Source organism: Alligator mississippiensis, chromosome 5 (assembly GCF_030867095.1).
Source record: "Alligator mississippiensis isolate rAllMis1 chromosome 5, rAllMis1, whole genome shotgun sequence".
NCBI lineage: Eukaryota > Metazoa > Chordata > Crocodylia > Alligatoridae > Alligator > Alligator mississippiensis.
The window spans coordinates 126,619,768-126,647,319 of NC_081828.1; the positions used below are offsets into that span (position 1 = coordinate 126,619,768).

Here is a 27,552-nt window from a genome sequence, read left to right on the forward strand (position 1 = left end):
GGGACTTGACAAAATTCTTGAAATACAAGTGCTTACAATAATCCATGCACTAAAAATTGTAAGAACACTTTATCCAAATACTTTAATCTTTTACAGTGTGGATATAATACAGGTACATTCGGTAGTTGATTAATTCAGTGCATGTGGATCATTCCATTCTCTGATATGGAATCCCAGCTGCTTAACCAGATATCATAAACCTTGTATAACTAAGGGGGAGAGCCTTCTTCAGACTTAATCCAGAGATCTGTGCTTCTGAATCACAAAGAATTACTTCAGTTTTGTACAACTGCAACAACAGTGGAATTCTAGATGGAGTTATTTCTAATTTTGAAATATTTTATGTAATATAATGGCTGGGGTGCTGCATTTCTAATACTATAGCTCAGGGTTTGGCAACCTATGGCCCACTAAGCAATTGTGTCTGGAAGGTGAAGCTGGGCTGTCATTGGCAATTCAGTGGCACTGTGGTGGGAGGGGAAACAGTGGCAGCAGCCAGATTGGAAACAGAAGTCTGCCTTCAGACCTAGCTCTATTAAGCCTGCTGCTCATCAAAGGTTGCCAGCCCCTCGTTTAGAGACACATACTTCGCATTTTATTTTGACTGTTCTTTCTCTGGCCACATGAAGACATTGAATTTCTCCCAGGAAAGTTGATGCTCTCCCAGGACAAACCACAGGTGTACAGATGTTCAGGATTTTTCTCCCAAAGCAAAAATGGCCACTCCAAGAGAAATATAACCAAGTAACAACCAGGATTAAATCACTCCTGGGAGTGTTTCTCCTGGAAGAGCAAATATCTGTATATGTTCTCTTTTGAAAGAAGTCACAGATAGTTCTCCAGCATTGCAAAATGCTTTGTTCCCATTCCTCTCCTTCCCCTTCCTCCAGCAGATAGTGTCATTCACTGGCATTTACTGCTCTAGTTGAGCAGGAAGCAAAATGTGCCCCCTTCACAATTTCCACATTGTGCTGCAGGGAGACACAGGCAGACTCTGAGCAGTCTGGGTCAGCTGACCAGCTGTACACTGCTGCTGTCTGTCTCCAGGCAGACTAATGAACCCTGCAGAGCATTCTAAATTATGTTTACAGGGGTCCCCAACTGCACAGTGTCAGCATTATAAGCTCTCTGCTATTCAGGGGCTCAGTATTTGAATATCTGTGGTAAGTTTTTCTACCAGGAAACCAAACTTGGAGAGAATTCTTCCAGATCATTTGAGTGTGTATGTACAGCATCTCTCATCTCCTAAGAAAAAAAAAAAAAAAAGCAAAAAAAAAAAAGCGGGGGTTATATATCCTGCCCTGTATATTTGTTAAGTACCAGACAGGTGAAATATTTGGTCATTGAAATCAAGAGAGCCCTGATCTAAATCACTGAAGCATTCTGTTTGTTTTTATGATAGTATATAAAGTTATTATACAACCACTGCTGGTTCATGTTAACTGGTTTGATCCAAGTCGAGAGAACAGTACTAGCAACAAGAGTGATTAACATTCTGGCATCTGAGAAGAAGTGCTTCAAGTAATTTTGTAGAATAATGTGGCTGGTATTGTCTAGTCCTGTGCATTACCCATGTGTATATATTGTGGAGAAGTTAAGACTTGGTTCTTTTAATCAGCCAATTTGGAGTTTTGTTCAATCTTGGCAAAGCTGCTTGTGTTTTCCAAGGTACTCGAAGCAGAAACTTTGCTTTGAGTTTGGAGACAGGGAAATATGGCTGTGTAATCATCAGCTTGTCTGTGCATATTTGCTATTGTATGTGGGGGATGTTTCTAATTATAACAGTTAAAAGCATAAGCTAGGCAACTGGAAAAACAGAGACACTGTGGCAACAAGTACACCTTGTATTTAATTGGAAAGAACTATTTGAAATATTGTAACAGAAGTAATAGTGCCTAGCTTTTGTGTAGTACTTTTCATCAGTGCATCTTAAAGCCCTTTACAAAGGAGGTATGTATTATTATCCCCATTTTACAGATGGTGAAACCAGGGCACTCTCCATTTTCCCACTTCAGTCATTTGAGATGTGCAAAACAAAATAGTGTTTGAAGTAAAATTGTAAGAAGGCTGCACAGTATTTTTGAGAGGACTTGAAAATGACCTATGACTCTCATCATAATGTTTTATGTAGCAGAAGGGTGTGGTTATAACCCCTGAAATTTCATGTCGGAGTTGTTGAAGATTGGGAGCATTCTTGATTGACATCCAAGAGCATCTCATCAGGAAGGGCAATAGGGTATGATGTTCTTGGCCTGCATAGAGCAGGTTGGAAAAGGCTGCTTGCTACAGAATTATCTCTGCTGTACAGCTTCTCATTCTTCATGTTTTGCACTTCCAGAATTATAGAATTAAAGGGAAGCTAAGAATTTGGAACATGATTTTGATTAGAGTCTTTGCCTCAGGAAAGTGAAGATCTTCTATTTGGAAAGTGGGCAAGGCAGACTCATTTTTATATAAGAATATAAAAACTTAGTGTGTATCCACTCAATCTACAAGACTAAGACTTTATTTTTGGGTTATTATGCAATCACCTCTATATATAGTATGCAAACACAAATCATGAAAAAATATTTTTTGTAATAAAATTAAAATATGTTCTAGTAGGTGTTTGACTTTTAGTGCATGATTTGTTTTTGTTTTTCTGGTTCTAAGATGGCAAGGCCCCCTCCCAATAGGAGTATTTCCCAGGGGCAAGGGGAGGGACTTCTGGTGGGAAAGGTCAGGGGGTAGGGACCGGACTTCCAGTCCCAAGATGGTGACCGGGGAGTGGGGCAACTGTCAAAGGATGGGGCTACGTAGCCCTCAAAGGCTCTCCAAACCTCGTTAAGTGGCCCTCCAGCCAAAATAATTGTCCACCCCTGTCCTAGAATGTAGCGAGCAACCTGGAAAGATGAAACACAGTTTGTTTGTTTTTTCCAAGGATGGTGCCATCAAAATTAGTATAGCTGGTGGCTCCCTTTCATTCTTGCCCTAAGTGCTAAGATGGTTGCATTGCCTGTAGTCTCTCCGAAATCAGAGCACTAGCTTTGTCTTGAGTTCTCTTTAACCTCCCAAGTCAGCATAAATCATATCACAAAAGAAATAGAATTCTGCAGTATCCTGAATGTGTGAATTCCTTAGGGTGCCTGTAAAACAGTAATTTTCAACCTTCTTGATTGCATGGCCTACCTTCTCCCCCCTCGAAAACAGCCCCAATGGCTGCCCGAAGATGGGGCTGGCAAAATTCTCCCAACTATGCGTAGCCCCAGAACTTAGCTCCATCATGGCCTCTTTGCTGGGCATGTTGCAGGGACACCCTGAGCTTATCTACATAGACTAGCTCCAGAATGGAAGTAGCATAACCACTAGGGCTGTGAGAAATTTCACCTACCGTTTCGTTTCAAAGCTGTTTTGATGCATTTAGAGTTTGAAACAGCAAAATCGAAATGAAACAAAACCTTCAAAACAGCTTCAAAACAAAACAAGGGAACTGGAAACATTTCAAGTTTTGAAACATTTTGAGTTTCAAAGCCAGGCTTACTGGCTTCAGCAACAGTCCCAGGCAGCAGCATCTGGCTCCTCTCATCTGGCAGGCAGCTCAGGGGCTTGCCCACACCCCCGGGAAGGCTGTGGGGGCTGTGCTGGAGTCCTTCTAGGGGTGTGGCCCATCTGATCTGCCTGCCAGATGACAGACCGGTGCTGGGTACAGCCCACACCCAGCACTGGGAAGATTGATGCTGCTGCTGGCCCCAGGTGGCAGCACCTGGCTCATGTCACCTGGCAGGCAGATCGGGGCATGCACCCCCGGGAGGACTCTGGCATAGTCTCTGCAACCCTCCTGGGGGGGTCAGCAGGCCTCCAATCTGCTTGCCTCCTGTATTTTATGTTTCCCCATAATAACCTATGAGCGAAGCATCAAAACAGCAAAGCAGTTTTGACAAAATGAAACAGAACAGTGCTTATGAAACAAAACAAAATTTGAAATGAAACAGTGTTCCTTTGAATCATCAAAACAGAAGTCAAATTGGAACGGGGCTGTTTTGCACAGCCCTAAACCTGCAGGGACAGCATGGCATCTGAAGTTGTCAGTAAAACTGTTCTGTCCTCCTGCATTGTTGCACTGAGGTGACTCTGTTGCTTCCTTTTTTGAGCATAGGTATTATATATGGAACAGAATGGTGGTTTAGCACAGTTTTGTGTGGTACCATGGGTATATAGGGAGAGGCTGGCTGACTTCCTTCCCATTCTCTCTTCATGGCCCACCCACAGCTTTTTCCACAGTCAGCCATTTGAGGACCACTTCCTCAAAACATTTTTTTAAAATGTTTCTAGCTTGATTTGGGCTATGTACATCACAATACTCCATATCTGCTTGAAGCTCAGGGCCTCAACAAAACTATGAGCAAGAAAAATAATTCCATGCTTCTTTGCTGTATTCTTAATCCAAAGGGAAGGAATTTCTGTTGTAGCCATTTCCTTGTTAAACCTTTTTGGTGCCACCATCTTGGAAGGTTGGGGGGAGTCACTGATGAGGTTGAAGAGAGAATGCAATAAGCATTGGAGGGAGGAAGGCAACAAAGTTGCATACTTAAAAGGAAAAAATAAAGATTGGAGAGTTTAAGCACACTCCATTGTGTCCATTATTTTAAGGGAGTGTGTGTGCATGCATGCATGCACACGCACATGTTGTGTGGTAGAGAATGACAGCCTGAAAGGAGACGGGCAGAATGAAAGTAGACCAGGCACCTTAACAATATCTAGAACCAAGTTGCTTTAATCCCTTCATACAATTCTATTGTGATAGGTCACACAAGACTTATTAGAAGTTGTCCTTTTTATTTCCATTATTGAGCTTCACATATGATTCAGATGTACCAGTATTCTCAGGCTCGGGTTTCAGGGAGATGTGATTTGGTCTATGGTCTTAGAGACATAGAAATCCAGGATTTCTGAGTCAGGCTGAGCAACTGGAATTTCTAGCAACGGTCCAGTTCCCCACAGTAGCTATAGACTATGAACGCTCTCTCATGTGTTCTTCTTGAGGTCTTTTGTATTTTTATAGGCCAGCCTATAAGAACTCTTTTGCCCTCCTGAAGCACTGGATTGTAATTGCTTTCAAAATGGATATAATAAGCAGGTGATGGTATAATGCCAGGTCATTACAATAAAAATTGGGGGCAGGTTACTTTAATGCAAAATAAATTAACCCAGGATAAATTCCAAGGATGATGGATAAGCCCTTAGTGTTAACTGTGTTACATTGTCTTCTATGTTCTCATTGCTACTCTTTCCATCTTGGCTAGGGACAGAAGTTGCACATAAACCAGTATAAGTGTTTGGAAACCAGTTCAAATATGTAACACAACAAAAGTTCAGTGCACATAAACTACTTTCAAAATGGCTGAAACCGTTTTAAGATAAATCTGGATGGATGTAGTATCAAACTTAACTGATTTAAGTTAAATCAGTTTATTGAAGTTCTGTCACAGATCCCCATCAGATTCAAGTTAACTCATAGTCTCCCAGCTTCTTAGGATTCTTTGTACCACCTCCACAACCCCCCACTCCCTCCAGGGTGAGCAGGCTAGCCTTGGCCCAAGCTGTTTCCTCTGGTTGAGCAGGGAGGTGTGCTCTAGTATCCCCAGCTTCTGCCCTGGTCCACTGTAGGCATGTGGCTGCATTTCTGGAATCAAAAGTAAATGTTTGTTCACTTGCCTATCCATTCAGTCTACACATTTTAGACTAACCTGCAAAGACTGAATCGATTCAGCCTCAGGCTTTTTGACGGTCTGTACTTAGCCCTTCACAGTCTCTCTTTGTTTTTGTGCATGTCTTTCTTTCAGAGCTCAGGCTATCCAAAGTCACCAAGGGCTGGGAGCAAACGGTCCATTCTGAACACATCAGCATTAAGTCCAGTTATTGAAAACCAAGCATAGCAGCTAAATGTTTTACAAAGAGCTTAGAATCATACATTGCATTTACTCTGGTGGCAGAAGCCAAAATGAGCCAACTCTCCCACTCGGACAATTCAGGAACGTGTGTATTTGTGATGGTTGGTTGCTGTTCGGTGCAATGATTTCAATAGCCAGAGGAGAAAACTGGATAGTCATCTTTTGGACAGGCAGGCACACCTCCATGGAGATGCCTCCCTTGAAATCACATCTTTGACATTACTACAGTACTGAGAGGTGGCTTTTGGCCTTTTTTGTAATGCAAGTCACAGAAGCCTTTTCTTCTTGGATTCCAATGCAACTTAAAATCAATCTTTCTTCCTTGAGCAACTCAATGAGAGCCAGGTATCTCCAGAAATTTTGCATTCTTATTAGAATCATAACTCTTAAATATACTCTTTTCTCTCCTATTTCTGGTGGATGATGTGCATCTGCCCTTCCTATCATTCACTATGGACTGCCCTAGACTCTCTGCTTCTCTCTGCTACATAACCATTCCTTGAATGACATCTTACTATTTGATTCAACATTCTCAGTGGCTTCCCATATTCCTGATATCTTTTTCAGCTTGCACACACTAAGAGCGCTCTCGCTCGCTCTCTTGCGCTCTCGCTCGCTCTCTCGCGCTCGCTCTCGCTCTCTCTCTCTGACTGCACCAGAACTTTTTTGGACTTTCTTGGTATGTTCCAGGGGTTTCCCGACAGTAAAAAGTTTTCTTTGTACTGCATCTCTGACAACACACCTTAACTTAGCTTCTGGCAAGAAGCTTTGGAATTAAAGCTGACCTTAATTTTTATCTTCCCGTGTCTGTTACCATCATCTGTGCAACATAGTAAAAAATAGTCTTTAACTTGAAGGTGTCTCCTCCAAAATGAATCAGACAGTTATCTTGGTTTAAGAAGAGTTTTAGTCTGTGTGCTCCACCTAAATCCTCACTCTTTCTAAACTTCAGAGAGTCCTGAGGATACCTGATATCATCTGTGCTAGAAAGTGGGACTGTATATAAATACTTCCATCCATGTGTTTTCTTTATTGAATCTAAATTAATCTTTGAATCCTATTGAAAAATGGTCTCTCTGGCCTCCAAAGCTCCTTGTGCACTTATTGTTCCTTACCTCTTTGACAGGCCATCCATGTAAACCTCAACCCACTAGAGAAAACCATTTTTAGTTGCTTTAACAAGAGAGAGAGAACTGTAGCTTGGGAGTGTACATCAGCCGTTCCTACCTAACTTGTATCACTAGGTAGTGATACTCTAGTTCAGTGATTCTCAGCCAGGGTGCTGCAGCATCCTGAAATCCTTACCAGGGTCCCATACGATGCCAGCACTGTTAGAGGGGCAAACATGATTCACAGGATAAACTTGGAGATTTCTAATAGGAATTCACTGTGGCAAAAACATTCTTATTTGTTGTGCAGTTTCTGAGTTGTTTGCAACAGAAGATTTACTCTATTATTTCCCTATAGTCAACAAGGAAGTGAAAACGCATAGCTGGCATTTTCCTAGGGGTGTCTCAAGACTAAAATTTTTGAGAACCACTGTATTAGCTGATAAGTCACCCTAACTCTGACCCTGAATGAAGCAGGATTAAAGTTGCAGCAGTTTTGCTATTCTCCTATTACTATAGATCTGGGGTGCTCAACTCTTCCCCCATAGGCCAAATTTGGCCCATGAAGCCACACCATATGGCACATGGGGCTCATCATGGGTCTGAAAATTGGGAGGCAGTGGAGCGATGACAGTTAATACTGCCGCCCCACCCTGCTGCCAAATTTCCAAGTTTTGAGTGTCAGGTTTGGGGCTGGTCCATGCCTCCTCCTGTGCTGTAACTGGATTGGTGCTGGGGTGCCTCCTGCCTTCATCTGCACGGCTGGCTTGGGACTGCAAACAGATCAGTCACTGCCCATCCAGCCTGCAGGGGAAAAAAGGTTGAAGACCATTGCTACAGACTCTTGCAGATATAAGTTGTATCAGTATCAAATGATACCAGATGAATTTTTACATTTGTCTGTATCCTTAGCTTAATTAATGGGACCAGTTCTCAGTTTTCCTAAAGTAATTCTAGACTGCCTGAGCTGTGCAAAGAAGGCCTCCTTGCGAGTGAAAATCAAAACTAAAAATTAGATCTATTCTGTCCCCATTGCTGGAATTCCCATTTTGGTCTGCTGTTATTTACTAGTTAATTCTACACTGCCCGGCACTTGCTCCTTCCTGCATTCCCCTATCATCCTTTACAAGTGCTAAACTTATAGCAGCAATAATATTAGGTACAAATGGGGTTTGTTCTCTCTCTGTTTCTCTAGAGTATATTTAAATAAGAACTGAAAGTGTGGGGTTTCCTTTAGGTTCCTTTTCTTCCTGCTTGCTTTCATTGTAGAAACATCTGGAATATCTGGTTTGATTATTAGAGGTAACTCCCAAAGCAAAACGGCACATCTTAATAGACTGAGAGGTCAAAACTGACTGTAGAGTCTTATCTACTGTATAAAAGCCCCTGGATTAGTAGTCTGATCTTTCTTCTTGGTCAGATTTTGTAGCTAATTTGCTGAAGATCTCTCTTGAACATCTAAGTAAATGGTTTGGGAACTATCAGTCTTAAAACTGAACGATTGGTGCATGAATTCTTTAAACAGAGAGATTTCTTCTTCCAACTATTTATTGGGCAATTTTAGACACAGTAATGTTAATGAAATCATCAACAAGTTTTGAAAAGAGTGAATAATTCAAATTAATCAAGTTTTTACTCCTGTGATGCCATATTTTTTCTAGTAGCAGTTGCTTAATTGTCCATTCTGTCTTCCAGCAAACATTGGGTAGACAGGATGTGAATTTCAATTCTGTAAAAAGAAAAAAAGTCAGGAAAGAGAAAATTCAAGTCCCCTGCATCCCTGCACTTTCGGGTTTTTTTTTCCAGAACTTCTTTTATACCTAATATGAAAGAACATACAATTGTCCTACTCGCCCCCAAAGTACATGCACATCTGTTTTGTTTTCCTTTGCAATTCACCTTTTAAAAATGAACTTTCTATTTAAGGACTACAGTTTGTTTGTTTCTTTCTTCTTTTTTTTTTTTTTTTATAGCCATGCTTTCAAAGCAGTAGAAAACGAAAGCATTCGTTTTGTCTTCCAGTTCCAACTATATGGAGCTATAAGAGTAGTGTGGGAAAGTGCTGTAATTGTGTGAAGAGTAGGAACACAGATATCCAGCAGGCCAGATTAACTATTCAGATGTTCTTATTCCTTCCAAGCCAGTATCAGTGGCTATAAAAAGTCTCCCTCTGGTATTGCATTTCACTGCCATCCCATTCTCATGCAAATTCCTCCAAAAGCAAATTACGAGGATGTGTTTTTTTTCAGTACAAAGATAACTGCAGGTTCATCATGTTATGCTAAATGGTGTATTCCTACACTAACTCTTGAGTTGTTGATTTGGTGCGATATGTATGTTATCAGAGACCTGTCTTGGAAATTAAGGTCTGGTGCTGAACTTTGTCTCATACTGTGTCAAAGTCTCTTTGAACCTTATTGACCTGGGTCTGTTGGGACTGTGTGCCTTGTGTCAAGTTCAGAGGTGAAAGGCACTGAGCTTGTAACAAAGCGGAGGTCAACATGAAAACCTTTGTATATAGATAAAGTTTAAATTTAACTCACTGCCTTCAATACTCTTTTTTGCCTTCTGTCAGAGAGCAGACTATTTACAGCTCTTTAGAGTTGACTGTTCAGTCATGCAGTTTTAAATCCAAAGATAATTCTTTGGGGGATATTAATCTAGTGTTGGATTATTTTTCTCAAATTGTTAATCAGACTTGGTCCCCAAGGAACCTTTCAACTAAACTTGCCACTTACCAGTAGTCTTTGTTTGTCTGGGACTCCAGAGCTCAGCAGCAGAAACTGATTAGGTTTGACAAGACCTGATTATGTAAGATCCCAAGAGGAGAGGAAGTTCTTTCTTTTTTTTTCCCCTTCTAAATGTTTCCTCTAAATGACACCTTTGTACACGGCTAGTTCTGATTCCATTCTTTGCTCCTTTACCCATTATTTGAGAGGCACAAGAAGAGTCCTGATGTATTCCCACTTGTTCATTCAACCAGTTTCATTCATGCTTTCTTTAATAAATGCTATTGATAAGCTTTGTGGGATCAATTAACCCAACAGCCACAGCCTTCTCCAGCTCCATGCGGTTCTTGATTATTTCATACATCAGAAAGAAATATAGAGCATGCTTTGCTATGGAAAATTCTCAAATGCATATGGTTTTGAATCATTAACTTCTTTACTTTTCCTGCTCAGGAAAATACCCCACACCAGCATTAGGATTTGAAATCTTTAACGTAAAAGAAAAAATATGGTTTTGTAGATGAACAGAACTGGGAGTTAGGAACCCATGCTGATATTCTCAGGCTGCTTGTCTCTCTTTCCCTATTTGTAAAATGTTAATAGTTTCTATGTTGCTGGGGTGTTGTTATAATTATAAATAATTAATAGCTCCAGGTCCATTGAAATCCTTATACAGAGGGTACTATAGAAATGCAAAATACATATTAAAGATTCTAGAAGGGTACTCATCTTGGAAAAACCAAAATCCTATCTTCTGTGTGCAATGCACAGATGTAAGAAAAAATGAAAAAAGAAAGATTCATAAGTCAGTGACACAGTTGTGGATTTTATGCAGTACTGACTCACAAATTGAGTTAATCTCTCAGAGCCAGGTAGGTAAATTGGGATCTTGAGTGTCAGTGCTAATGCATTTTGCATTAAACATTACATCAGGGATATTCTGATTTCCAGCCTGAGTGTTAATTACTACAGCATAGTAGACCATTCAGTGGGCTGCACAGAGTGTTTCAAATATACCATGCTTTGTCAGAAGACATTAACTTCTGGAATTTGCACTTTTTAATGGGCTAATTTTGCACAGTGTCAAACTTTATTGACATGAAAGTATTTGTTTTGCCAAATTATGGAATAGTGTAATGCACAATTCTGAAGTTGCACTACTGAAAACTGATTTAAGCATGCAATCTGTCTAGTGTTCTGTTTAAAGTGAACATAGCTGTCTTCCTTTTCTTCAAACCTATGTAGCACCGCACACACCTTTTACCTCCTTAGAGTCTATCCAAAAATGTAAGTGTACAAATAATTCCCAAGGTCCAATTTATATATCAGCTGATCTCTATGCCTGTGTTGTTCACTTTGCAGATTTGAGACTTTACTCAGAAGACTATAAGAGAGGTTTCTAATTTTTGTGAGTTAAATATGTTCTTGTTTCTGTTAGCACAGCTAAGTGTGTATAACTGATTTGATTACTCCTAGTGGATCAACATAGGGCTAACCTTGGGAGAAGTTAAGAGCTTTCTAGGCTGAAAAATAATTTTGGTACAAGGTTACATTGCTATAAACTGACTATGGACAAATTTAGATTGAAACTGAGACAATTTCTAACTACCATAGGAAGGGCATTTTGACATGCACTTCTAAGCAAAGTGGTGGTAGCAAGGAACCTGCATCTGTTTAAGACTCAGCTGGATAAAATGTTGGAAGGTTTGTAATGAAGAACAGGAAGTTCTGGCACACCAATTGGTGTTTGAGATACAGAGCCTTGTAGGTAGGTCTGCGGTGAGAAATACATCTAGTATCAGGGCTTTTCTGGTCAGTGGTTAAGGCTAGGAGGAATTTTTTTCCCCCTGCTGTGAATGCTGCTGGTTTCTGCAAGGTCTCTTTGCTTGCCTTTGAGAAGTTGGGAAGATGACCACAGCTGAAACTGCAGGTTTTAGATGGAGATGTGCTGTGTTCCTGCTGGTACTTATAAACCCGTGGTTTCCTGGCTAGTGGGGCTTGTTTTGCTCAGAGTCATACCAAATGCTAAATTTGGGGTCAAGAATGAATTTATCCCCTAGGTCAGATTTTTTTGGTGGGAAGGGAGATTGACTTTTGTAATGTGGGGAAGGGTTCTTTTTCTAAGATCTTCCCTGGAGATTAGCCAAGTGTTTCCCTGTCACTTCAAAGCATGGGTAGTACCAGTACCTTCCCAACTTCTGGCATGTATTGTGCCTGTAGTGGTAGGTAAGGGTCTGAAGTACTAACTTTGGGGATTCCTTTGGTTAACAATTGCTTGTAAATGCAGGGGACTAGACTGAATGACCCCTTCCAATCCTGTGTTCCTATGAGGATTAATTTACTTGCAAAACACAAGCATTTCACAGCAAACTGTGTCATCTGTATGGACAGTACACAGCAAGTTGTGAATGTTGCTGAAGGACAGGTAATGAATATTAATTCATAAAAGCAAGGTGCATCGCAAATGTGTTGCTGAGGTCATATTCTGTCTGAAGTAAAAAACATGTACCTGAGGGTCTAATTTGATTTCCAGTATCCTTAATATTGGTGATACTTCATGAGAAGGAATGAAACAAGCCTGGGTTTCAGGTACTACACTGAGTTTTTAATAGTAGCAGATATAAAAGATGCACTTTTTTTTCTAATCTGCCCACATTTCATCCAGAAGCCATTGAGGGTAGGTAAGAAAGTAAGCTTGCAAAGAAAATTGTAGAGAATGGAACAGCACTGTAACATCTTGGTAAATTCCCAGTTGTTGGAAGTCAATCAAAATTCTCCAGTTTATATCCACTGAAGATCTTATACTCCAAGGACACTTTTACACATGCTGTGGGGGTGGGGGAACAGCACTTTAATTTGAGCAGCTCCAAGAGCTGCTCAAATTAAAGTGCCTTTGCTTCTCTTGTATTGGCATCCCCATGCTTAGAAGTGGCAGTAGGAGCACTTGAACTGAAGCTTGTTAGGCAACTTTTAGATAAAGAGCTCCCACCACCATTTTTAAGCATAGGGATGCTGATACATGAGATGCAGGAGACTGCTGGAGCATAGCAATTGCCACACTCCAGAAGACTCAATTAAGTGTGGCAATTGCTGTGCTCCAGCAGTCTCCTGCATCTCGTGTATCAGCATCCCCATGCTTAAAAACTAATTGAGTCTGCTTCAATGTGCTGGAATTCCAGTGCATCGCAGCAGCCTTCCTGCTCATATATAGGCTCCCTAACTGATTTCTTTTCAGCACCTTGATTATGGTGGGGACCTTTTTAGTCTCAACCTTTTTAAGCAATTGGCAAAGATTTGGCTATAACTTGGGCTACAAGGGCTCATTTCTTCCCCCCACAATTAAATGCATTTCATGTAAGAACAACAACATAAAACTGAGGGCAAGACAACCTGTCAGTTCTCTTTTCTCAACTGTATGCAGGATTGATTTTCAGATGAACATTATTAGAAAACGAATATCAGGAGTTCGTTTCCCCATTAATACTCAAGAGCATAAGTTGATTTATTGCAGTGCTGTTTTTGCTTGGTAGTCTAAACTCACAGTCATGAATCAAAGCTTCCCCAGCATTCAGGGATGGCCTTCAACTAGGAAAGGACTCCTTACCTTGGAGCAGGGCTGGGCAAAATGCGGTCCAGATGTGGCCCGCCAGTCCATTCCACCTGGCCAGCAGGACCCATAACAAATTTAGAAAATTAATATTTATCTGCCCCTGGCTGCCTGTTATGCAGTCCTTGATGGCTTGCCTAAACTCAGTAAACCTCTGCCCAAAATAATTGCCCGCCTGTCTTAGAGCCTTTACTTCAAGCAAGCAAATTTATAATGAGAAAACAATTGTTGGTATTTTGTCATGTTACTCCTACAGCCTCTAGGATATGACCCCATTGCAGTCAGCAAGACTTCCTTTCCTGCCCCTGACCCCCTCAATTTACTTTTCATGTTTTTAAATCTAGACCCAGCTAGAGAGCAGGTACTCCTTATCTACATCCAAGATGTTAGGCCATAAACTCCAGGCTAACCCTTACCTTAGGGCTTAAGGGTGCTGAGAAGGCTTCAGGCAGAAGTTTGACAATGAAGAAGGGAGGAGGAGACTAAAACATTCAGAAAAAGTATTGGTTTCTATCCTCTTCTTAAAGCTTGTTGCAACAATGGATGAAAGAGGACTCTTCCTATGTGTTTTGGAGTAGCATGGTGATCAGCTGCCTTGTTTTGTTTGTTTAATCCTGGATCCTCAAATCTCCCTAGTGTGTTTGTGTAACAGCCCAGATAGAAAAAACACCAAACTTCTCCTTAATTGCATTATTGTTTCTTTCAAGGTGCCTTCTGAAATCACATTATACCATGTTGCCTCTGTTTATTGCTTTACATTTTGTTTTGTAGTACTGCTTGTTCCTCCTAATACAGTGGTTGGTTTGATGTCACCAATTTTGACAACAGTGAATCACTGGAATATTCATATTAATGGAACATTTTCATCAGTATCATTTCAGGGTATTCAATTTCATCTATAATGTCCAGGGAAAAATACTTACTGGATGCAGCAGAATCTGGATGCTTCTTGGAGCTAGGTTCCTAACTTCCCCCTGCAAAGATGAAAGTTTGTGATGTATTGCTGCAGAGGTACGCAGAACTGCAGCAATCAGCTGCACAAGACCATTGAAATATTCCAGCTACTTGCTGTGGCTTTCATTTCAAAGGGTGCAGCTTCTCTGATCATCTGTGCAAGACCAGTGATAAGCTTCAGCTGCATGGGAAAGCAGCCTCCTTTGATGTAAAAGTAGAAGCGAACAGCTGAGGGTCTTGTCATTAATTTGGCAGCCTGACCTGAACTACCTGGAGAGGAGTGATCTGGATTCCACTGTACTTGGTAGCCAGGGAACTAGCCTTTTCAGGCTGACCAGGAGAACAGATTCAGAAAGAGAGTGAAAATAGGGCTGGAGTAATGGCTAATTGAAATGGAAGGTGCAGATGTTCTTAATAGGGTGTGTATTAATCTGTGGCTCTTGGGTATCTAATACATTCTTACAACTACCACCTTCCTTTAGTTTTTGGAAAGAACTTCATATATGTTGGAAATGTGTGTTGTGTGTATAATGGGTGTAAGTGACCATGTGCATACACGCACACTTCTCTCTCTTCCTCCCTCCTGAATGGGTAGGGTTCTGTCTCTGAAGGTCCCTTTTTTTCTTTTTTGGTAAAAGTTTTAGTGTTGTAGAGCAGAAACAAAAGTTAAGGCTCTTTACAGACCATGTCTGTAGCAGGCTTAGAAACTGCAATCTAAATGACAGGCTTGACAAATAATTAAAAACATTATGCAACGGAAGGAGAAAAGGTGAAGTTAAGTAGGTTGGTTATTGGTCAATTCGTTATTTCCAGTGCTTGTTTAGCTTCTGCTAGTCAGAGGGGGAATCATTGGCAAGGTCTGTCTCCAGACGCAGGGAAACAGTTCTGTACTAGTTCACTTTTTAGTCTTCTTTATTGAAGGGGTTAGAGATGTGCACAAGCACATATAATAAAATAAGCATATAAATTAACATATATAATAAAATAAGAGATTCTGCAAGAATTGATAACCTTGTTGCTTTCCCCTCAAAATTCATGTCCCAGACCATTTTCCACAAAACCTTGGTGATATTAATACTGTTGAAGAGTGGTGAGACTGTATCTGATTACATATGTTGTGAATGTCTGTTAATATATTCCTAGTACCTATTTGCAAATTCCAAGTCTGCCTCATAGAAAGCTTTTATGCAGGGTGTTTAAAAAAGTTAAGTGAGGCATTTTTGCGATTTACGAGTATAAAAACTGCTGTGCATGCTGCCTTCCTCCTGACATCCTGGTTGCTATAGTGCACTGATCTATTTGTGAACACATAGAAGATCATAGCTGTAGTTAACAGAAACAGTGTTTCCTGGCCATAACTTTCTGGGCAATTTTTCCTTCTGGGGTGCTGACTTAAGCTCTAACTAATTTAATTGTACTTCTTGGATCTCCGGAAGTGAAATATAACATCAGCCTCAGGTAGCTTGTAGCTTTACACCGACCATTTTTAATAATATTTAAAATAGTTTTTCTGTTTAAATGTGTCCAATGCATGACTGTTATTCACAGTAGGTTCCAGTGTTTCAGCCATCTTTTTAACAGATTGCCTAGTTGTGTAGTGGGTGATGACATTGTCCTGCGTTTGCTTTCAGAATGTGTATTCTCACTCTCTCACACGTTTTCATGCACCTGCCCAGCCAGGCAAAATATAGGAAATGAAAGAGCATTGTTAGAATTTTGTCTGAACTGCTGTGTTTCTCTCTCTCTCCCTGCAGGTGTGAATGAAATCGAGTCTCTGCAGTATTTAGTGTCCAGTTTTACTGGCTTTGAAGAACAGCGGCATTGACCATGCCACCTCCTGCTGATATAGTGAAAGTGGCTATAGAATGGCCAGGTGCCTTCCCCAAGTTAATGGAAATTGATCAAGTGAGTGCTTATTTATCAATGCTACCATGTATGTATGCGTACAGAAGTGTATTTGTATGTTGAAAGGTGTATACTTGTGCATACCTATGTGTTTACTAAAAGGCACATATAGGTTTATATGAATACCTGCCGTATAAAATGTGTGTTGTCTACTTTAATACTTTTTTGACACATGGGCTGTTTTTCTGCCTATTACTTAAATGAGACATTCATTAATTTATTCTGTCATCTACTTAACAGTTGTGCCTCAGCTTGCTCATCTGTAAAATTGTGATAATGTTGCTTTACTTATTAATGTAAATTGCTTGAAGATGAAAAGCACTCTATTAATGCAAGGTATTGTTATAGTAGATAGCTGCAGCAGGCTTTAATTTCTGGATACCTGATTGGTAGCATGCTGTGTGGACAAGACAGTTTTGTTGTTCTACCCAGATGTCACTAAGGCAGTGAGTGACCTGTTCAACTGGATGACTATAGCTCTAAGTGAGCAGTAGCTCAATACATAATATGCTGTCAGGAAAATGCTTTTTAAATTTGGACACAGATGGGCTGAAGGGATCCAGCAACAGAGGCGGACTGTTATAAGGCACTATATAAAGAGAAACCTATTGCTTGTGTAGAATAAAAATCTTTTGTTGCAGTATATTTGGAACAAAACTAGAGGGAACTTACTTGAAACCTATAGAGTTGGCATGGTTGATGTGTGGAATTTGCATAAGATACTAAACATGCACATATATTAATATTAAAGGGGACCTCATTCAATATATTACCGTTCATTTACAATTATGTGTGAAATCATGTGACATTACTTCTGTAGAAAGCCACATGTTGATTATTTTAGGCAAAAGAAAATGCTTCAGAATTTTTCACAATACATTTAATCTCTGATGCCTCCAAACACTTCACTAGCTTCTTAAATAAATGTTTTCTGCTGAACTGGGATACTAATTCTTTGCTTAATTTTACCCTACCCTACTTCTCATCAATTCCATTGAGATATGCAGCTATCAGGCATGTCTGTTGTCATTGTAGAAAAATATAGTACTGTAAAATAGACAAAATGACGTCCATAACTGCTTCCATTAAAGACAGTCAGTTACCAGTGTTTTGCTCTTCAGAAAATCAGTAAATCAGACCTTAAGTTGTTGCTGCTGAAATCTTTCTCTCTTTTTTTTTAACGTTGACTCCTGCACATCAAAATCCTCTTCCTTGACTTCTGAGATAACCTTTGCCTTTTTAATTATTTATGTTACAAACGAGAAACATGGTGCATTAATTAGCAGAGAAAGGAATGTCTCAGTGATAGTGCTGCTGCAGGTATTGAAAAACTCAGTCCCCCAGGAACAATATGGATAAAAATTGAAAAATGTAATTCAATCTTCTGTTGAGTAACAACAAAGCAAAACATCCCGATTGTTGGATTCCCAAAATAGAGGCACTGAAATTAAAGAAGCACTGAAACAGCAAGAATCGCACATTAAGGTGTTTGTCTACAGTTTCAAAGATACTTTCTAACTATTCTTTGTAATAATGTTTGGAGGCTTCAAACAAGATCAGTGGGGCTGTGCGAAGCTTTGGTTCCTGATTCTATTTGGCGGAGATTAGGCCCGATTCGGTGGCCGAATCTCTGAATCCAAATCAAATCAGAGGACCCTTTAATCTCTCTGAATCAAATCAGAATCCTCTGGATCAATTTGAACACAGACATAGCTTTTAATGTTTTTTCTGTATACCTCTAGATAGTACGTGGCTCTCGAGTGCTACGATGCTGGGGCTCATGGAGTGTCCCACAGAAGTACGGGGGGCTCCCTGGTACACCCGACAGCAGACCCAGAAGAGGACCAGAAGCACTTCCTGTCTACTTCTGGGTCCACCAGGGAGCAAGCAGGGGGGCCCCCCTGTACACCCCCCCGGCTCGGTGACTGGTGCATCCTAGGTCAGGGGGGCAACTGGGGTCCCCCACAGCTGATCGCCAAGCTGGGGGGTGTGCGGGGGGCCCCCCCGCATGCTCCCCAGCTGGACCAGAAGTACTTACAGTCCTCTTCCAGGTTCGCCACTGAGCATGTGGAGGGCCTCCCTGCACTCCTGTGGGATGCTCCATGAGCCCCAGCATTACAGCATTCATGAGCCATGCTGGTACTTTGAGGTATGTAGAAAAAACATTTAAAGTTGTGTCTGTGTCCGAATCAGCATCAAATCTTTGGCTGAAATGAAATTGGGGACAGTGATCCAAGTCAATGAATCAAATCACTGTCCCTGATTCAGGCTGAATCTGAATCGAATAGGGCTTGCTTCACACACTCCTAAAGACCAGTGCTTGCACTGTTTTGTGTTGTTAAGAGATGCCTATAGTTTCAGAGGTCTTGCAATGTACATGGCTAAGACTGGCAAAGGGTGGAAGGAAAGAGAGGCACAGAGGCAAGTGATTTGCCAAAGGTCAGGTCAGTGGGTAGAACCAGGAATAGAACCTCTGGTCTCCCCTAGTCAGTTTGGGGCTCAGCCCAGTAGACCAGGGATTGGTAACGTTGTTTCTGGTGGTAGGCCAAATGACCAAGCTCAGATCAAAGGTGGACTGGTGTTAGGGCCTGGCTGCCACTACTAGTGCTGCTTCTTGCCACTACTGCCACTTTTCCCTGCTAGTGCTTCTCTCTGTCTCCCAGCTACAGTGCAGCATGGGCAAAATGCCCGGCCACATTGTGAAGCACCCCCATTGCCAAATGCTGCTGAAACCCCTGTTCAGTGCACTAGATCTAGTGGCTCTCAAGTCAGATCCAGCTCTGCAGCCTTAGGTTTCTAATCCCTGCAGTAGATGTTACCTTTCTGCAAATTGTTAAAAATCCATCTGCCTTGCAGAATGAATTTGGCTGAATAGCTTTTTGGTCCTGTTTATCACATGGAGACATGCACACAACTTACCTTCAAGACAAGGTAGTATGTAAAAGTGTGAAGCTGTTGTTGCAAATTGCTCATCCTGTTAAGTCATAAACTTTATGGCAGGGACTTTGTATGGAGAGCACCTAGACATTTTTTAGCACTATGGAATTGTAAATAAAAAAAAAAATTGAGAGATACTAGAGAAGAAAAAATTGTGCATGTTAAATTGCTTGCTTTGTCCCCTTGACAGCAGTTTATTTATAGTCTGTTTCATAATAGCATGTACTGTATCACCCTTCCTGTGTACCCTTTATTTACACACAAGTAGAGAGTAGAAAGTGGCTTAATAACAGAGAAAAGTGATTGCAAACATTACAGCAATTGACAGTATGACTTAGGTGCTGTAGTATCTGAAAAATGTTTAAAAGCAATTTCCCCACCAATGTACTAAATTTCAAGTTTAAACATCCCTCTTAAGAGAACATCTTAGGGCTTCATTTGTTGTTATACTCTAAGGTCAGTAATTGTGTTATATGTCTCTGTTCCTGGAAAATTGATATTAATAATAATCATCATGAGAAAACGTTTAGCACATGGATGAACATGACCTTCTGGGGAGGAATCAGGGAAATCATGCCTTAACAACCTACGAGAGTTTTTTGAGGGTGTCAATAAGCAGGTGCATCAGGGTGATCCAGTTAACCTAGGATATTTGCTCTTCTGAAAAGCCTTTGACAAAGTTCCCCTTCAGAGGCTCATAACTAAATTAGGTTGTCACAGGATTACAGGGAATGTCTACTTGTGGACTAGAAATTGGATTAAAGTTATTTCTATCTTCTGCACTTGTGCAGAGTGAATATAAACAGTCAGTTTTCAGGATGGAAAGAAGTAAACAGCGGTGTTCCCCAATGATCTGTGTTAGGACCAGTACTATTTAACATATTTATAAATGATCTGGGAAAGGGGGTGAGTAGCGAAGTGGCCAGATTTGCAGATGACAAAAAACCATGCAGAGTGGTAAAGACCAAGATGGACTGTGATGACCTGCAGAAGAATCTGGCACTATTGAGCAAGTAGGCAACTAAATAGCAGTTGAAATTGAATGCAAAGAAGAATAAAGTGATGCACCTGAGCAAAAGTAACCCAAACTCTACCTACACTATGGTGGGCTCTACTTTAGGTGTTACCACACAGGAAAGAGGTCTGGGAGTCATTGTGGACAGTACACTAAAAACATCAACTTGATGCTCAGCTCAAAAGGCACACACAATATTAGGGATTATTCAGTATAGAATTGTGAACACAAGTGAAAGTATCATTATGCTCCTTTAGGTTAAGTACAGATGGTCAAAAAGCCTGAGCCTGAATTGATTCAGTCTTTGCACATTAGTCTAAAAATCAGAGATTATATTGAAGCAGAAGTGAACAGACATTTACCTTTGATTCAGGAAATGCAGCCACATGCCTGAAGTGGCTCATGCCAGAAGCCAGGGATGCTAGAGCATAGCTCTCTGGCATATAGCCAGCCTGGGCTGTGTGTTTGTTTCCTCTTCCTGTTGCCCCTGAAGTTGTTGGGATTTGTAGTCCAGACTCACAGCAGCAGGACTCTACAGGATTGCTCATCACTTCCTCTTTCTACTTCCAGGTGCCTCTGGGATTTATAGTCCACAGTCGCAGCCAGCAGTAAGTGTGAGTTGGGGAAGGGGTGTTTAACCCCCCTCAGTGGCTCTCCCAGACCCCAGCTGGGGTTTGCCTCCTGCATCCTCAGCTGGGTTTGCCCCAGCACCCCTCCTTTTGTCAGATAGTCCTTACTGCTCTAGCTAGGGAGCAGAGGGTTGGGGCCAGCACTGTTATCTGGAGCAGACCGCACAGCTCAGCCCATGGCGGGAAAGCATATTGGGGTGCTGCGTGGGCTGTGATTTACAGGAACCAGGAAGGGGTCTGGGTCAGAAATGTTATAAACCTGTTTGACCCAAATCAGTTAACTGATACTGCATTCAACTAGGTTTATCTTAAGCCAGTTTTGACCATTTTGAAACTAATTTATGTGCACTGAGCTTCTGTTCTGTTACAGGTTTAAAACAGTTTCTGATCACTTAAACCGGTTTATGTGTAATGTCTGTCCCTGGCCTTATAAATCCATGGTGCATCCATACCTTGAATACTGTGCCCAGCTCTACAACAAGGAGACTAAAAAGACTAGGAATATTGAGCTTAGAAGAGAGCTGCTTGAGGGGAAGACATGATAAGAGTTTACAAAATACTAAATGGCAAAGAGAAAGTAAATGGGGATTTATTATTTACCATCTCTCACAATACAAGAACTAGGGGTCATAAAATGAAACTAGTAGGTGGTAAGTTAAAAAAAAAACAACAACAAAAAAAACTAACAAAAGGAAATTCTATTTCACGCGGTGTTTAATTAAAGTCATTATCAGCAACTGTTGCGGAAACTGACAGTTTAGCCCAGGGGTGGGCAAAATGTGGCTCACCAGGCCATTCTATCCAGCCCACATGGCCCCTAAAAAAATTTAGAAAATTAATATTTATCTGCCCCTGGCTGCCTGTCATGTGGCCCTTGATGGCTTGCCAAAACTCAGTAAGCAGCCCTCTGTCTGAAATAATTGCCTTACCTGGTTTAGCCAGATTCAAAAAGGAATTGGACAAGTTCTTGGATATAAAAGGGGCATCAGGAGCCACTGAGAATCGGAGTTAAGGATACAGCCTCTGAATTGGGATTTCCTACACCTTAAATGCTGGAGGCTGCAAGTGAGAGAAGAACAGTGCGGGAAAAACCCTGGTCTCGCCCAGTTTACTCTCCCTTTCAACTTCTACTCTCTGCCTTTGTGTGACAGAATATTGGGCAGAAAGATGTACCTATGGTGTGACCCAGTAAATTACTGTGCTTATGTGGTTAATGGCTTGTTAAGGGGCTTGATGTATCTATTTTTAAACATGTGAAGTCTCGCTAAACTTCAGGAGACAGGATCTTGGTTTTCTCTGTTTAAAAATTCCAAATTTTCTGATTTAGCACCCCCTCAAATTTGTGTTTTTTTTTTCTGTTATTAAAATGAACTGCCACTGTGTGTGTGTGTGTGTGTGTGTCTCTGTATGGTGTGTGTGTATATATGTACATGTGTATATATATCAGTTGAACACAGTTTTATTCATATATTTACAGTTTAAAAGCAATTTGAAAGCCTACCAGTGCCTCAATCATTATAATAAAACATATATATATATATTGGTGTTAGAGTTTTGTTTTTTTTTAATCCCCCCAGGCCTGTCTGTGCCCCTCACTCCCAATCCACAACACCTCCCCCCCACCCCCCAGTGCCCTTCACTCTCGACCTACAGTCCCCCCAGCTCTGCTGGTGCCCCTCATTCCTTACCCACTGCCCCCTACCCCCAGGCCTCTGACCACCTGTGTGTGGGGACCATGGTGGGTGTATGGGGAAGTGGGGGTATAGGCACAGGCAACGCATCCAGAGGGTGGGTGGTACACATGCCTCCCCCAGTTTTCTGCACCCACACAGGGGCTTTGGCCTGGCTGGACCAGCTCTGGGCAGAAGCTGCCTCTTCAGCCCAGTTGGCAGGACCTGATGTGGGAGAAAGTACTACATTGCCATGGCCAACAAGGTGAGACATGGCGGCAGAGTGGAGTTGTGCCCCCTGCCCACCCAGCAGCAGCAGGGGGAGCTTGTCACCTTGGTGGTCAAGGTGGCACAATGCTCCCTCCCAACCCCATGCCCTGCTGTGGGAGCAGAAATCTTGAGGGGTGTTTCCAGCCCCCTGGAAACATCGTCTGTGGCCCCCTCACTTCCATATACTTACCTAGAGGGAACTGCAGAAGCTGCTTTCAACCATGCTGCCCGATTGCCACATGCATGTATGCAAGCACAAATGCATGTGGCACCCCCTACCCCATGTGTCCCACTTCCCCTAGCCCAAGCAGTCCCTTGCAGACTGGAAACTCTGCCAGCCTCCAAGGGGAAACCCACAGTTCCCTGCCTCCTTCTTTAAAGAAGAAAATCCTTTTTTTTCCCTCCTTTAAAAGTAAAAATTTGTGTTTTTCCATGGCAAATGGAAAGTTTGGAATAAATGCCAAAAAATGTTTGCAACTGTGTTTTCCCTAAATATCATTCTTTTCAGATGCTTCCCATGTGTCAGATGTATAAATCCTGGCAATGGGTAACTTCTTCTCAAATGTTAAAGCTGTAGTTTTGTTTTCATTCTTCTCTTTCTCCTCATGGATACAGACTGGTTGTGTCAACATCACCAGGAAAATATACCCTGCTTGCTTGCTTTTGTTCCACATGCCAGAAAAATGTCATACAACTGCTTTCTTTTGTGGTCCCAGGGCACCACCAGAACCACTGTTGTCCATGAGTATACTGAAGATCAGAGATCCTGGTTTTCTCTGTTTAAAAATTGCAAACTCTCTGATTTAAAAAAAAAAAAAAAATTAAAATTCCCAAATGCTGTGATAAAACCCTGCAAAATTCGCATTTTTCCATTATTAAAATGGAACACAGACATAAATATAGGTATGTTTTATTCATATATTTACAATTTTAAAGCAAATTGGAAGCCTACCAGTTCCTCAGCCATTATAATAAAATACATTCTAAATACCTATATATTTTGGCAGTTGATTTTTGTTTTTTTTATCATGGAAAATCAGAGGTCCCCCTGCCTTCTTGGCTCACCAGGAGCAGGTCCAGCTGTGGCTATCTCTCAGCTGCTTTGTGGTGCTGAGCAGCCCTGATATGCCAGTGCTGTGCCCCTGCCCACGCTGGTGCCCCTCACTCCCAAGCCATAGCCTCCTGGCTGCGTTGATGCTCTTGGCCCCCCTGTCCCAGCTGGTGTCCCTCATTCCTGACCCGCAGCCCCCTGGCCCCACCAGTGCCCCTCACTCACAGAAGAAATCCCCAAAATCCTACACATACTGGTCTTTTCTGGATATTAAAAGAGTGGGAAGGAGTTGTCTAAGTCTGCACTGGGATCTTGCAAAAAGCTGTACATAGGGTCCAGGATCTACTTGGTAAAGCGAGTGGAAAGCAAGCAGATTTAACTTTATGGGTTAAAACCAGTTACCATTACAAACCCTACAAAACTGTCACTTAGTCTGTCAGTGTTCTTCCCTTGCTACTAAAACAGGTTGATCAATACATAATTTTTAAAAATAAAGGGAGAAATTCTGCTTTCATTTATGCTAGTAGAAATTTGGAGAAATCCTTGCTTCTTGAAATTACTCCAGATGTGCAGTGATACAACAAATCTAAATTTGTACTTTATATATACATTTGTTTCTTACATCCATAATTTCACAAATAAGAAAGCTGAATAAAAAATATTTAGTATCACGTATTTAAAAAATCTGGTACTGTTGGCAAAAGCTACGGTAGCCCTGTCAAGTGAGGTTTTCTTATTGACAGAATGTAATGAGGCACATCACAGGAACCATATGTATTAGTTTATACTAATACTTTCTCTAAGCTTTGACTTCCTAAGTCTCATCAACAGGCTTATTCTTTCGCAGTGGTTTCCTGAGTTTTGGGATTGTGCTTTTTTTTTTCTTTTGTATCATCATATTACTCGGGAATGCCGCAGACTTTATTTCAATGGATTCTCCTTCTTCCTGAGAAATCTGATTTTTCTGTATTGTGCTTTGTCACAAGGCAGCAGTTGAAACTGTATTTTTGCAAGATGACTTATAGGCCAGAAATTTTGGGCCAGATCTTCAGCTTGTGAAATTGGCTTAGCTCTGTTGAATTAAATTGCCTGAAGCCAATGAAGCTTTGTGGTGATTTATACAACTTGAGCGCACAGCCCTTAATTTTTAAAAAAAATAATGCTGCATATACTTTATCTCCAGTTTGATTTTCTGTTTTGTGAAGTCAGCAAAAAACTTCACTGAATTAAAAAAAAAAAAAAGTAGAAAGCGACCAGCCTATATTCATTACTCAGCCTGAAAGAAATCAATAAACAAACAGCAGAGTAAAAATAATTAACACTTTTAAAATTATTTCTGTTTTAATCCCACAAGGGCTTATTAATAGCCCCAATAAAGAAATTGTCTGTCAGTTTAATTTATCAATTTGTTTGTAAGAGTAACGGGAAGCTTTTATGTTTCTTTCTTTGAGTGGCTATCCTGCAACAAACTCTCATGGAAGAAATGATCCAAATGCTTTATAGTATTGGATATAATTCAGTGCATTCATGTGTAGTATTGTATGGCATTTTGACATAAATCAATCATTATTCAATTACAGTGGGTGATGAAAAAGTATTAATACTGCAGAGCTGAAGTGGTCAATGCTAGGGCACCAGAAGTTCTTGGCTCTGGTGGCGGGGAGCCATTCTGGATAAAAGAAGCAGTATTGCATCCAAGTATTAAATTGTATTAGTTTCCTGCATATTGTCCCAGCCCATAGTGACTGCCTGGTGAGGCCTCTTTTAAGACTATGAACTGACTTCTAGAGGTGCACAGCTTGGAACTCATCACTGAAAACCCAAAATACGCCTCAGTCCATTTTATTAGATATGGACAGACTAGCAGAAATTAGGAGAGGAGTAACAGTAATTAAAATTAGATCAACTGTGTGAAAGAGAAGTGTGGGATTTACATTTTAATAGGTTAGAATCAAATACTGTAATAGTGATGAAAGGATGGACATTAGTAAGCTACTTTTGCTAAGTACTTTTTAACAGTAGCTTACATCTGCTTCAACTTCCAAGGATTTCTTCCAACCCCAGCTGCAGGTTCTACCAAGTATAAATTAGTCCGTATACTGTCAGTTGGCTGATCAAGCCAATTGGCAGAGGAAATAAATGCCAGAGTGCACAAATCCAAAGTTCTCCAGAAAATGTGCACCTATATTTTGCGCGCGTACGTGCACACACACACACACACACACACACACACACACACACACACACACACACACACACACTCTATCTCTTAGTCACTTTGCAAGTTACCTAGGAAAGTATGCTCTGGATTACTTTTGAGAAATTAGATTGTGTGCACAATAGTTAATTTTTAACCATTAATGCTTTTAGGTAATTCCCAGCTTTCCTAAGTTGTTTAGCACTTTCTTACATTTCTGGGTGTGTTCAACTATCAAGCAAGCCTTAGTTTTGTGGTCAACCCTTTCCTACCACCCTATGGAGGCTGAGCCTCTGACTCAACCAGCATCGGACTGTTGAAAGCTATATGCCCTAGGAAGAATGACATAAACCTATTTGTAATAATATAATAAGGGGACTTGGGACAGTGGCACTCACCAGAACCAGTGTTTCTTCTCGTCCGTGTTGGAAGATTGTGTCCATCGCCAGATCCTTCCTTTCTAGCCCTCAGACTAGAGATAGTGCAGGAATGCTTTTAGGAGAAAAAGAGAATTAAAAAAAAACCTGGTTCTAGTAAATTGTTTTCAAATTCAGTATTTGAATTTGTTGGTACTATACTGTTTGCTGAGAACTCCCAGTAAGAACCTTGAAGTTGTTATATTTTTGTATGTATGTTATCACTGTACCTCTTGAGGCAGAGCTAACATCATTAAGATGGTAGTGTACGTATGTGCAAAGAGACAAAAGCCCTGGAATAGCTTACTTTTTAAAACAGCAGGAGCCCCTCTTGTAGCCCTTTAAAGTTAATTCTTCTATATTTATGGGAAGTGTTTTGCATAATAATGAGCTACTTGGGGATATGCATGAGTGAATTAATTACAGGGTTACCTATTAATTACCTAATTCACCTTCTGGCCAGCTGGAATAGCTGCAAGTACCTTATCATTCAATTATAACCTTCCTCTAGGACTTTAGAATCATATTCCAAAAGAGATGACAATTAAAAAAAATCAGCTTATTCAATTCCTTCTTCCTTCATATAGAGACCCTTCTCTTGTAAGTCACCAAGCGCAACTATACACATGCTGGATGTCTGCTCTGAAGTGTGCTAATTAGCATGTTTAATTAGTACAAGCTTTAGTTCAAGCACTTGCACTGCCATATTGAAGTGCAGAATGCTGAATACATGTGATGCTGCGGGTGCTTTAATTGGAGAGGCTCTCAGAGTCGCCTTAATTAAAGCACCCTGCCCTCTACACCAGAGCACATGTACAGATGCTCCAATATCCAGACAAATTCTGCAATCGTACAAGATATCATTTTATATGCACTTTTCAGAGGAATGTTTATCCAGTATGGTGGTGATGTGAACATTCATATTTCTCACTTAACTTTGTAATTATTAAAGAGTCAGTCAGAACTTTACTATAAATTCATGATAGGTGCATATGTAGTAGGGGGAAAATACTATAATCCACTTGTTTCTATCTTCCTTGGGCATCGCGTGAGTTCTAATGGCTTATACTTTTGGCTACCATTTTTTGTGTATTTGGGAATGCATAGTAGCAGGGTGATTGAAGAGACAGTGA

General features: G+C 40.9%; 1 protein-coding gene across 6 annotated transcripts in view; it reads left to right on the forward strand.

Annotated features, from left to right (window-relative positions):
* ELMO1 (engulfment and cell motility 1) overlaps positions 1 to 27,552 on the forward strand; it is a 464,393-nt gene that overhangs the window by 67,938 nt on the left and 368,903 nt on the right. For all 6 annotated transcript variants that reach the window (XM_019483404.2, XM_019483406.2, XM_019483405.2 and 3 more), the window contains exon 3: positions 16,084 to 16,234. In XM_019483404.2, the coding sequence (XP_019338949.1) occupies positions 16,157 to 16,234 (78 nt within the window). In that variant the 5' untranslated portion in view covers positions 16,084 to 16,156. The remainder of the gene's footprint in view (positions 1 to 16,083; positions 16,235 to 27,552) is intronic.